Source organism: Trichechus manatus, unplaced genomic scaffold (assembly GCF_000243295.1).
Source record: "Trichechus manatus latirostris isolate Lorelei unplaced genomic scaffold, TriManLat1.0 scaffold00191, whole genome shotgun sequence".
Lineage (NCBI taxonomy): Eukaryota > Metazoa > Chordata > Mammalia > Sirenia > Trichechidae > Trichechus > Trichechus manatus.
Genome location: NW_004444127.1, coordinates 4296219 through 4310365, shown reverse-complemented (window position 1 = coordinate 4310365; position 14147 = coordinate 4296219). Strand labels below are relative to the sequence as shown.

The 14147-nt window shown below is 38.1% G+C and overlaps 1 protein-coding gene across 1 annotated transcript; it reads left to right on the top strand.

Annotated features, from left to right (window-relative positions):
* Positions 1–9095: 9095 nt before the first annotated feature.
* On the top strand, positions 9096–10566 carry LOC101341693 (olfactory receptor 4B1-like). The gene is made up of 2 exons (XM_004387734.1): positions 9096–9359; positions 9868–10566. Exons 1-2 carry the CDS (start codon positions 9096–9098, stop codon positions 10564–10566), a joined length of 963 nt encoding a protein of 320 aa, XP_004387791.1.
* The last annotated feature ends 3581 nt before the right edge of the window (positions 10567–14147 follow it).

The window sequence follows — 14147 nt, the reverse complement described above, 5'->3', positions numbered from 1 at the left end:
CAGTAAAAAAACAACAAGGTTATTTCATATGTTTATTATTGTTATTATTTACTTTTTGTGAATTATGTGTTTATATCCTCTGCTCATTTTCTTTGTATATTTCTATAGATTTATATCTTTTTTACATTGGAGTTATTAAGCCTTTGTCCTGCATGCATTACGTACTTTTCCCATTAAGTCATTTGTGTAACAACTTTGTTTACGCTTTGTTTCTATCTATCCATATCCATGACTTTTGTTTTCTACATTGATTCTGTTCTTTCTTGTCCAAAGTGCATTCTTAGTTCTTCAAAATTACTACATTGCTTGGAAATTTCAGTATAAAATCAGAGATAAGGCAAAAAATAATAGGGAGAAAAATGATAGAGAATCAAGCTGTTCATATTTTTTCTTCTGTATTTCTCATGGATCATATGTGGTGAGAAAAATTCCTAATGTGGGCCCTTACTCTTTATTCTATATTGTTTTGAATTACATGATATTGTTAGCTTGAGGTACATATTGTGTTCTATATTTTGTCTGTACACAGTGGGGTTGTTTAGCTATGTAAGAGATTCTCAGCAAGTATTTGTTGCAGTGAAGTAACATAGAGGAATCCTCACTTATTATCACATACTTTGCTGCTGGTTACAAGCCTGGAACCAGAACAAGCAGGCTGGACAACAGTAACAATCATCTCCAAAAATGAGCTCTTTTAGCTTAGTATCTCTCAGTGGAGTAGTGGCAGCATTGAAAGTAATAGTGGGATGATGGAGACAAATTAATAAGTTGAATTCTTCCCAAACAGTTTCAGTATTTGTTACATAAACACAGTTATGGAACTGCAATACTGGTGAAGGAAACTGACTCAAGTAAACTGAGGACTGGGATAATTGGGAAAAGAAGAAAGTACCAGGAACATCTTAAAAATGGAGAATTATCAGTGGGAAGATGATTCAGTGAAGCATAAATGAAGGAAACAAAGGATTCAGGAACAGAAGTATGTCACAGAGATTCCCCAGTTGGAGAGAGCTATCAAAATGCAAAGAGATAATAACAATCTAGGCTATTAACTTGAATAATTCCCCAAATTGGAATTTATTGTGGTGAATTAGGAAGAACCTTGGATTGATAGTCAGAAAGCCTTGTTGTCAGTCTCAGAATTCATCTCTCTGTGTAACCTTGGGTAATAATCATTTCCCTTAATTGCTAATCTGTACACTGTTGTTAGGTTATTAATATTCAATGCTGGAGGCGGAGCCAACACGTCATTATAGACAGAAGCACCACACTGCCCCTCTACAGCCAAGACCCAAAAAAACTAAGTAAAACAGATACAAATGTCAATCCTGGAACCCTTAGTGTCAAATTAAGGCATAAAGAACTCAACTAAGCACTAAATGGAATAAGAAATGGACAAAGAACAGAAACAAGAAGAGCTACAGAGTGGAGATTCCCAGCAGCTAAAGTGGCACAGACTTACCATCTTGGACCTCAGCCACCAAGAACAGTGGACAGGGAGTTATGAGAAGACAACTTCACGGAGCTCCCAACAGGAGACAGAGCACTTGCTTCACACATCACATCCTCTCCTTTCTTTCCTGCCTATCTGTACCATATGCTGAGTGCCATGCCTCTGAGCAGCGCAGGCATGGGCCACCAGATCTGATGCTACACTACCCCTCAACTCCACCCTGTTAGCCCCAGTTCTTGCCCAAATGACCCAACCCCCTTGCTCCCTCCACTGACCTGCCCTGCCGCACCATAGCTGAGTGACCAGCCCCGCCCACCTGGACAAGGTGGTGAGAAATATCATATACACAGATAAGCAAGGAACAAAGGATGCCCAGCAGGACTGCCAAGATATAACCAAACAAAACAAAAAACCAGGATGAAACAAACAAATTTACAATCAATAAACCAAGAAAATAATTCCTGAAATTCCCAAAGACAGCAGACAATATCAAAACATAAAAAAATAGGACAGGATATCTCCAGAAAGTGTCCAAAATAAAACACCAGATGACCTTCCAGTAGAAGAAAAGGCAGTAGAACTACCTGATAGGGAATTCAAAACTCTAAAATCCAGGGATCTCCAAGAGATGAAAGAAAATGCAGACAAAAAATAAGGAAAAAATAGACAAAAATCAAAGAAAATATGGAGAAAATCATGGAAAAGACAGACAAAATAATGGAAGAATTAAGGAAAATAATACAGGAGGAAAAAAGTACAAATAAGCAAACAACTAGAAATCATACAAAAACAGCAATCAGAAATCCAAAAGATAAACAACAAGATTTGAGAAATGGACAGTGCAATAGAAAGTTTTAGGAGCAAATTTGAAACAATGGAAGACAGGATCAGTGAAACTGAAGACAAATCCTGGGATGGCACATTGTTGGAAAAGTATGAAGAAAAATGAAGACACCCTGAGAATGATGTGGGATACAATCAAAAGCAAAAATTTACATGTGATCGGAGTTCCACAACAGGGGGAGAAAATGGAAAACATAGAGAGGATCATTGTAGAATTGCTGACAGAAAACTTCCCTCATGTCATGAAAGATAAAAAGCTAACCATCCAAGAAGCTCAATGAACCCCATATAGGATAGATATCAAAAGAAAAACACCAATACATACTATAATCACACTAGCTAAAACAAAAAACAAAAAAAGAAACCTAAGAGCAGCTCAAGAAAAGCCAAAAGTCACATACAAAGGGAAAATAATAAGACTAAGCTCTGATTACTCAGCAGAAACCATGCAGGCAAAAAGGCAATGGGATGACATATATAAAACCTTGAAAAAAATTGCCATCCAAGAATAAAATATTCTGCAATACTCTCATTTAAATATAATGGCAAAATTAGGACATTTCCAGTTAAACAAAAATTAAGGGAATATGTAAAAACAAAACAAAACATGCAAGAATTGTTAAAGAGAGTCCTTTGGTTAGAGAACCAACAACATCAGACAAAAACCTGAATCTAGTACATAAGACAGCATAAGCCAGATACCAACACAGAAAGTGAACTCTCAAAGATAAAACAAACTAAAAGATTTACAACAGGGAACCAGAGAGGACAATCTGTAAATGACAACAACATCAGAACGATAAAAGAGGGAATAAGTGGTATAGGTCTAGAACTTTCAAATGGAGAGGAAATCAAGGAGCTATCAAGTAATAAAAATGGTTTAAACTTAGGAAGATGGGGTAAATTTCAAGGTAACCACAAAGAAAGTTAACAAACCTACTCATCAAAACAAAGAAGAAAAACAGAAAGTCTCAGTAAACAAAAAAACTACAAAAATGAAAGAAAACAAAATCCATAAACAAAAAAGAATTCAACACAGAAGAGTAAGAGGAACAAAGAAAAGGTCAGCACCACAAAAAAAAGCACTAGAATATGAGAACAATAAACTCATACCTATCAATAATTACACGGAACATAAATGGCTTAAATGCATCCATAAGGAGACAGAGAGTGACAGAATGCATTAAAAAACAGAACTCATCAATATAACATCTACAAGAGACATATCTCAGAAACAAAGACATAGACCTATTAAAAATCAAACGATGGAAAAAAATATATCAAGCAAACAGCAGCCAAAAAAGAACAGAGTGGCGATACTAATCTCAGATAAAATAGACTTTAAAACAAAATCCACCATAAAAGACAAAGAAAGACATTGTATGAAGATTAAAGGGACAATCGACCATGAGGACGTAACCATAATAAATATCTACACACCCAATGACAGAGCTCCAAAATACATAAAAGAACTTCTAACAGCACTGAAAAGAGAAATTGATAGTTCGACAATAATAGTAGGAGACTCCAACACACGACTCTTGGTAAAGGACAGAACATCCAGAAAGAAACTGAACAAAGATACAGAAGATCTAAAGGCCATAATCAATGAACTTGACCTCATAGACATATATAGAACACTCCACCCAACAGCAACAAAGCACACATTCTTTTCCAATGCATAGAGAACATTCTCCAGAATAGACCACATCTGAGGCCACAAAGCAATCCTCAACAAAATCTAAAACATGGTGATAATACAAAGCATCTTCTCTGATCACAATGCCATAAAAGTAGAAGCTAATAACAGGAAGAGCAAGGGAAAAAAAATCAAATACATGGAAACTGATTAACACCCTGCTTAAAAACCACTGGGTAATAGAAGAAATGAAAGATGGAATCAAAAAATTCCTAGAATCAAATGAGAATGAAAACACATCATACCAAAACCTTTGGGACACAGTAAAGGCAGTGCCCAGAGGTCAATTTACAGCAACAGATGCACACATCAAAAAAGAAGAAAGGGACAAAATCAAAACATTAGCTACACAACACAAAAAATAGAAAGAGAACAGCAAAAGAAGCCCACAGCCATCAGAAGAAAGGAAATAATAAAGATCAGAGCAGAAATAAATGAAATAGAGAATAGAAAAATAGAAAGAATCAACAAAACCAAAAGTTGGTTCTTGAAAGGATCAACAAAATTGACAAACCATTGTCCAAACTGACAAAAGAAAAACAGGAGAGGATGCAAATAACTCAAATAAGAAATGAAATGAGGTATGTTACAACAGACCCAATTGAAATAAAAACGATCATAACATAGTACTATGAAAAACTACACTCCAACAAATTTGAAAACTTAGAGGAAATGAACAAATTTATAGAAACACACTACCTACATAAACTAACAAAAATTGAAGTCGAAAATCTGAACAGGTCCATAACAAGAGAAGAGATTGAAAAGGTAATAAAAAAGCTCCCCCCACCCCCAAAAAAAGAAACTGGCCCAGATGGCTTCACTAAAGAATACTACCAAACATTCAGAGAAGAGCTTGCACCAGTACTACTCAAACTACTTCAGAACATAGAAAAAGAAGGGATACTTCTGAATTCATTCCATGAAGGCAGCATAACCCTGATACCAAAACCAAGCAAAGACACCACAGAAAAAGAAAATTAGAGACCAATATCTCTCATAAATATAGACACAAAAATCCTCAGCAAAATTCTAGCCAATAGAATTCAGCATCATATCAAAAAAATAATGCACCATGACCAAGTGGGATTCATACCAGGTATGCAAGGATGGTTCAACATTAGAAAATCAATCAATGTAATTCACCACATAAATAAAAGGAAAGAAAAGAATCACATAATCATCTCAGTGGACGCAGAAAAGGCATTCGACAAAGTCCAACACCCATTCCTGATAAAAACTCTCAATAACATAGATATAGAAGGGAAATTCCTCAAAATAATGAAGGACATCTACACAAAGCCAACAGCAAACATCATTCTTAATGGAGAGAGGCTGAAAACATTCCCCTTGAGAACAGGAACAAGACAAGGATGCCCTTTATCACTACTCTTATTTAACATTGTGCTGGAAGTCCTAGCTAGAGCAATAAGGCAAGAAAAAGAGATAAAGGGAATCCAAATTGGTAAGAAAGAAGTAAAATTGTCCCTATTTGCGAATGATATGATACTATACATAGGGAACCCAAAAGACTCCACAAGAAAACTACTGGAACTAATAGAAAGATTCAGCAGAGTAGCAGGATACAAGATAACCACAAAAATCAGTTGGATCCCTATACACCAACAAAGAAAACTACAAAAAGGAAATCAATACCATTTATAATAGCCCCTAAAAATATAAAATACTTAGGAATAGATGTAACCAGGGATGGAAATACAAAGAAAACTACAAAACACTACTGCAAGAAACCAAAGGAAAGCTACATAAATGGAAAAACATACCATGCTCATGAATAGGTACAGTCAACATTGTGAAAATGTCAATTCTACACAAAGCTATCTACAAATACAATGCAATATCAATCTACATACCCACAGCATTCTCTATGATTAGGTGGAAAAACTAATTGTTAACTTAATATGGAAAGGGAAGTGGTCCCAGATAAGTAAAGCACTATTGAAGGAGAAGAATAAAGTCAGAGACTCGAACTACCTGACTCAGAACCTACTACACAGCTATGGTTGTCAGAACAGCCTGGTACTGGTACAACGACAGACACATTGACCAACAGAACAGACTTGAGGACCCAGATGTTAATTAATCCACCTACAGTCACCTGATCTTTCACAAATGCCCAAAGTCCATTAAATAGAGGAAAAGATAGTCTTTTAACTAATGGTGATGGCAAAACTGAATATCCATCTGCAAAAAAAATGAGACAGGACCCATACCTCACACCATACACAAAAACTAACTCAAAATGGATCAAAGACCTACATATAAAACCAAAAACTATAAAGATCACAGACGGAAAAAAAAGGGTCAATGCTAGGGGCCCTATTATACGGCATTAACAGGATAAAAACCATAACTAACAATACACAAACACCAGAAGATAACCTAGATAACTGGGATCTTCTAAAAATTAAACACTTATGCTCATCAAAAGAGTAAAAAAGAGAATCTACAGACTGGAAAAAAAATTTTGGCAATGACAAATCCAGCAAAGTTCTAATATCTAAAATCTATAGGAAAATCCAACATCTCTACAACAAAAAGACTCATAATCCAATTAAAAATTGGCAAAGGATATGAGCAGACACTTCACCAAAGAAGACATTCAAGCAGCTAACAGACACATGAGGAAAAGCTTGAGATCACTAGCCATTAGAGAAATGCAAATCAAAACTATAATGTGATACCATCTCAACCCTACATTACTGGTATGAATCAAAAAACTAAAAATAAAAAATAGCAAATCTTGGAGAAGCTGCAAGGAGATTGGAACTCTTACGCACTGCTGGTGGGAATACAAAATGGTACAACCAGTTTGGAAAACGATATGGCGCTTCCTTAAAAAGTTAGAGATAGAAATACCCTACGATTCAGCAATCCCACTCCTAGGAATATATGCTAGAGAAATAAGAGCCATCACACAAATTGACATATGCTCACCATGTTCATTGCAGCATTATTCACAGTTGCAAGAAGATGGAAACAACCTAAGTGCCCATTAACAGATGAATGGATAAAGAAACTATGGTACATACACACAATGGAATACTATGCAATGATAAAGAACAATGATGAATCTGAGAAATATTTCACAACATGAATGAACCTGGAGGGCATTATGCTCAGTGAAATAAGTCAATCACAAAAGGACAAAATATTGTATGAGACCACTATTATAAAAACTCATGAAAAGATTTACACAAAAAAGAAACAATCTTTGATGGTTACAAGGGAGAGGAGAGGTAGTGTCTTAGGCTTGGTTCTCTAGAGAAGCAAAACCAGTAAATCGTATAAATAGAGAGAGAGAGAGAGATTTATAACAAGGAAATAGCTCACGCATTTGTAGAGGCTGTAATGTCCCAAGTCCATGGGTCAGGATAGAGGCCTCTCCTAATTCATGTAGCCGCAGGGGCTGGCAAACCCAAGATCAGCAGGTAGGAGAGCAGGGCTATTGCTCACAGGCTGTGAAGATCAATGAATCCCAAGATCGGCAGGCAAGACTACAGGTAAGCTGCTAATTCAAGTCCCAAGAACCAGAGGTCAGACAAACAAGAGCCAGCTGCAGGATCCAGAATGAGCAAAAGCCCCTGAGCCTCGCCAGAATGTCCACTTATATTCAGATGCAGGCCACACGCCCAAGGAAACTCCCCCTCAATGGATCAGCTACTCACAGCAGATCCCATCACAGGGGTGATCAAATATCAAATCTCAATAGGGAAGTGACCACATTACAAGACTGCCAAAACACCGAGAATCATGGCCCAGCCAAGTTGACGCACAATCTTAATCATCACAGGTAGGAGGGAAAAACACGAAATGACAATAGATAAGTGGTAACTTTGGTGAAGGGTAAGTAAGACAGTACACAGCACTGGGCAAGCCAGCACAAGTTGACCAAGGCAAGGTTATGGAAGCTTCATAGACACATCCAAACTCCCTGAGGGACCAAATTACTGGGCTGAGGGTAGGAACCATGGTCTTGGGGGACTTCTAGCTCAATTGGCATAACCTAGTTTATAAAGAAAATGCTCTACATCCTACTTTGGTGAGTAGCATCTTCAGTCTTAAAAGCTTGTGAGCAGCCATTTAAGATACTCCATTGGTCCCACCCCATCTAGAACAAGGTAGCATGAAGAAAACCAAAAGACACAAGGGAAAGATTAGTCCAAAGGACTAATGGACTGATATTACCACAGCCTCCACCAGACTGAGTCCTGCACAACTAGATGGTGCCAGCTACAACCACCAGCTACTCTGACAGGGATCACAATAGAGGGTCCCGGACAGAGCTGGAGAAAAATGTAGAACAAAATTCTAACTCACAAAAAAAGACCAGACTTACTGTCTGACAGAGACTGAAGAAATCCTGAGAGTATGGCCCCTGCACACCCTGTTAACTCAGTACTGAAGTCACTCCTGAGGTTCACCCTTCAGCCAAAGATTAGACAGGCCCATAAAACAAAACAAGACTAATGGGCATACCAATCCAGAGGCAAGGACAAGAAGGCAAGAAAGCTGATAATGGGGAACTCAAGGTCGAGAAGGGGAGAGTGTTGACACATTGTGGGGTTGGGAACCAATGTCACAAAACAATACGTGTATTAATTGTTTAATGAGAAACTAATTTGTTCTGTAAACCATCTAAATGCACAATAAAAAAATATTCAGTGCTGTGTGAGTATATTGGCTAAATGAATGATGGAGTGATTTGTATTTTAAATTGTTTTACGTTCTCTAAAAATACGGAAAAAATGAAAGAATACTCTTCTAAGACAACAATGGAGTCTCTCAATGGTGTAAATAGTTAACACACTCAGCTGCTAAGGTTGACAGTTCGAGTCCACCCAGAGGCACTTTGGAAGAAAGGCCTGGTGATCTACTTCTGAACAACTAGCCACTGAAAACCCTATGAAGCACAGTTCTACTCTGAAAAAAACATGAAGTTGCCTGGAGTTGGAATTAACTCAATAGCAACTGTTTTTTGTTGTTACTGTTAAAATGTTATAAGTGAGGTGAAATGTTATTACAATTTTTGTTCATTTTATTACAGATCTCTCACTCCTAGGCATCCAGCACTCCTGAATGGGATCTGTGGCCAGTAAAAATAATGTGACACAGTTAATTCTTACTGACCTTTTCCAGGGTCCAGAGGTGCAGAGAGTGTGCTTTGTGGTGTTTCTTCCTGTGTACCTGGCCACAGTGGTGGGCACTGGCCTCATGGTGTTGACAGTCAGTGTCAGCAAGAGTCTGCATTTCCCCATGTACTTCTTCCTTAGCTACCTGTCCCTGATGGAAATCAGTTACTCCTCTACTGTTGTCCCTAAGTTCATTACTGACTTACTCACTGTCATGGATTGAATTATGTCCCCCAAAAATATCTGTCAATTGGCTAGGCCATGATTCCCAGTATTGTATGATTATTCACCGTTTTGCCATCTGCTGTGATTTTCCCATGTGTTGTAAATCCCATTCTTTGATGCTAATGAGGTAGTATTATCGGCAGTTATGCTAATGAGGCAGGACTCAATCTACAAGATTACGTTGTGTCATAAATCAATCTCTTTTGAGATTTTAAAGACAGAAGCCAGCAGAGAGACAGGGGGACTTCATACCACCAAGAAAGCAGTGCTGGGAGCAGAGCACATCCTTTGGACTGAAGACTTCCTGCACTGAGAAGCTCCAAGACCTGGGAAGACTAATGACAAGGACCTTCCCTCAGAGCCAACAGAGACAGAAAGCCTTCCCTTGGAGCTAGCAGCCTGAATTTGGACTTCTAGCCTCCTAGACTGTGAGAAAATAAATTTCTCTTTGTTAAAGCCATTCACTTGTGGTATTTCTGTTAGAGCAGCACTAGATAATTAAAACGCTCACCCAAATTAAAATCATCTCCATGGAGGGCTGTCTGGCTCAGATATTCTTCTTCCACTTCTTTGGTGTGACAGAGATTTTCTTGCTCACAGTGATGGTTTATGACTGCTATGTGGCCATCTGCGAACCCCTACACTACACAATCATCATGAGCCAGCCTGTGTGTCACCTTCTGGTGGCTGGTCCCTGGATGGGGGGTGTAATTGACTCCATGGTTCAGATCCTTGTCACTGTCCAGTTGCCCTTCGGTGGCCCCAATGTAATTGACCACTACTTCTATGACCTCCATCTCCTATTCAAGGTTGCCTACACTGACACCTTTGTGGAGGGTGTTATTGTGTTGACTAACAGTGGCTTAATCTCTGTCATATCCATCCTCATGTTGGTATCTTCTTATGTCATCATCTTAGTCAACTTGAGGAGCCATTCTGCAGAGGGGAGGTGCAAAGCTCTCTCCACCTGTGCCTCCCACATCACGGTGTTCATCTTGTTCTCTGGATCTGCCATCTTCCTCTACACGAGGCCCTCTTCCACCTTCACTAAGGATAAACTGGTGGTCATTTTCTGCGTGATCATCACCCCCATGCTGAACCCCATCTTCTACACATTCAGAAATACAGAGGTGAAAAACAATACGAGAAGGTTGTGGGGAAAGAAGGGGAACGCAGGAGTAGAGCGAAAATGAAAACAAACAAACAAACAAAAAACAACCCATGACAGGTGATCGAACATATGATCTGATTTTAGCTGGCCATGAATGAATGAAGAAAAAGTTAATCTATTTACAGTTTTTGTTGTATATTAGGTGAGCTACTTTTACACTATGGTACCAATCAAAGCCTTCTTATTGTTAGTTGTCAGCATTTTGGAAAATGTTGAATATTGGGATAGTTTCCTTCTCTTCTTCAGTACTGTATAGTGCAAAGTGCATAGGTTTTAGGGAGAGGTCACCTAGACTAAAACCCCCACTCTGTTGTCTACTAACTGTGTAATCTTGGATTTATTCACTTCACCTCTTGGTGTTAGCATGCTGTGGTATGTGGAAATATCATGGCACTTGGAGACAGAGGATCATATTTTCCTTTGTCTCTCCTTACTGGTGGCATCTTGAGGGAGTCCCCAAAAAGCTTCTCTACTTCATTCTGTGCCCCTACCCCACTAACCTGATTCCAATGCCTGAAATTCCGCAGTAGGAACTTCATTTCGTGGGTGAGGGGCATTGTTATATGTAAATATCTCTGGGAAGTGAAATACAATAAAACTATTATTAAACATTAATGTCTTAATCTCAACAATTTTATAAAACCTTTGTGTTTCTATGCACTGAGGGAAGGAAAACAATTAGAAATGCAGTTAGAAATACATTCACTTGTAAGTATATACAACGTGATGAAAAATGGCTTAAGCCAAATCTAGCCTGCTACCTGTTTTTGTATGCCTAGGAGCTAAGAATGGCTTTTACATTTTTAAACGGTTGAAAAAAAATCCTTTAAAAGAACATTATTTTGTGACATGTGAAGCTTATATGAATTTCAAAGTTTAATGTTCATAAATAAAGTTTATTAGACTACAGCCATGCCTATTATTTTATGTGTTATCTATGGCTGCTTTCATGATACAGTGGCTGAGTCTCTATAGTTGTCATAGAGACTATAGGGTCAAAAAACCCAAAATATTTACTATCTGACCCTCCACAGAAAAGGTTTGCTGACCCCTGGCTTAGACATAATGATATTTATTGCTTATTCAACAGACAAGAAGACTGGGGGTCAGTGGTTCCAGGGTTGGATTGTTAATTCTATGATGATAGTGCACTGGGTTGGTGTCTCTTCAATTCTTTTGTATGTCCCCTCATGGCTGCAAGATGGCCACAGAAGCTTTGAGGGGAGGGAGCAACTCTTGTCATGTTAGGAAATATTTCCCAGAAGCTCTCCAGCACAATTCCTCTTATTCTTCTTGGCCAAAACTAGGTCACATGTCTACCCCTAAATGCAAAGGAGGCTGGGAAAGTGAGTATTGGCAAAGGGGAAGAGGATTATATTATAGGCTTAACCAGTGTTGTGGATTGTGGATTGATTACATCCCCTAAAAAGATATCTTGAAGTACTAACATCTGTACCAATGAATGTCACTTTGCTTGGGGAAGTAGGGTTTTTCTTAGCAGATATTATCAGGTAAGTTAAGGAGGTCATACTGGAGTAGGGTGGGTCCTAGTCCTAATCCCTTTTGAGAGGCATTTTATTCAAAAAAGGGACAGACACAGAAACAGAGTCACACACAGAGGGAAGACAGCATGTGAGGATCCGTCTACAAATAAAGGAATGCCAAGAAATACCTGGGGCTACCAGACACTGAAGGAGACAAGGAAAGGTCTTCCCTTGGAGTCAACAGAGACAAAGAATAGCCCTGATGATGCCCTGAATTCGAACTTCTAGCCTCCAGTACAGTAAAAAAATAAGTTTCTGAGAAACATTTGGGGGTCCTCTTACTACAGATGGAAGAAGGAGAAACCAGCCTTGGAGAATACCAGTGATCTCTGCACCAGAGTAAAGCACATACACAGCCTGGGCACGAGTTCAGGTAGCCTGACTCCCAGGACAGATGCTCCTCTCCTGGTGGCTCCTCATGCCGGCGAGGGTTTATTTTCTAATGAAGGTAAACTTTACATTCAGAGAAATGCATAGACCACACTCATGTACAATCTGATGAGTTTTGACAATTTATATGCCCATGTAACCAACATCCTAACTCAAATGTAAAACATTTCTATTACCCTAGACACTTGTCTCCTGACCTCTTCCGTGTAATCCCCACTCCCCATAGGGGACCACTGATCTAATTTCTGTCATCACAGATTAGTTTAGCCTGTTCTTCAACTCATGGAAACGAATCATACAGCTTGTACTCTTTTGTGTCTGGCTTCTTTTGCTTAAAACAATGTTTTGGAGATTCATTTATCTTGCAGGTTATAGGAGTGTGTTCCTTTTGTTTGCTGAGTAGTATTCCGTTTTATGAATATATCCAATTTATTTTAATCCATTCTTGTTGATGGACATTTGGGTTGATTCTTGTTTATGGATATTATGAATAAAATCTTCTATAAACATTCTTCTATGTTCCCATTTTTTAAAAGCCTAAACTGATAGAGTAATTTACTTATTTTACATTCAAAATAACTTTTCATAACTAAAAAAACATGCACATCTTTTATAGAGGTGGAGTTTAATTAGAACTAGACAAGTGAAGTCATATTCAATGAGTTAATCTTCACAGGTTAGAAAATAAAATCAACTTTTTCCTGACAAAATTTGTAAGCTTAGGTAATACACACATTTTTCTACCGCATTATTTTAACAGATATTGTTTTCCAATAACAAACAGCCATAGACTCAACTTTATGTTTCTTTATCAAATATTTCAATATAAAAAAGACTGGCTGACAGACCTTCATAGAAACTCAACTTCATGATGACATGTTACAGAATAAACAAAGGTTTAATTTAAATTTTTGGAGCTTTATGTGAATATTTGCTGATCTTCTTTTGTGTATTTCTTTCGATACAAAGCTAATGGTTAATTCAGCTTTTGCATTCTTAAAAGCAATTAGGTGGAATGTTTTATATTAAAATCTCTATAAAAAAACCTCCTATTAGTCATTTGTTGACACTTGTGGCAGTATGGTTTCAACTCTAATTCTAATCAAGGCTGAATCAACATTTTTTGTGACTAACACTGGTGTAGAGCGTGTTGTATTTTACAAAGAGCTCTTACGGCATTTAAAAGACCGTTTCATTATAGAAAATTTCAAACATACACAAATGTGATCAGAGCAGTGCAATGAACTCCCCTGTACTCAACACCCAGTTTTAAAAAATATTTATTTATTTATTTTATTGTTGTAGTTTAGATGAAGTTTACATTCCAAGTTAGCCTCCCATATAAAAATTTATACTTACACAGTAATATGACCCTAATTGCTCTCCCCATACTTTGACAGCACACTCCTCCTTTCCACCCTTGATTCCCCATGTCCACTCAACCCGCTCCTAATCCTCTCTGCCTTCCCATCTCACCTCTGGACAGAAGCTGCCCATTTAGTCTCTTGTATCTGCTTGAGCTACGAGGCACACTCCTCACGAGTGTCCCTTTATGTCACACAGTCCAGTCCAATCCCTGCCTAAAGAGTCAGCCTTGGAAATTGTTTAGCTCTGGGCTGATAGAGAATCCAGGGGCCATGCTTTCTGGGGTTCCTCCAGTCTCAGTCAG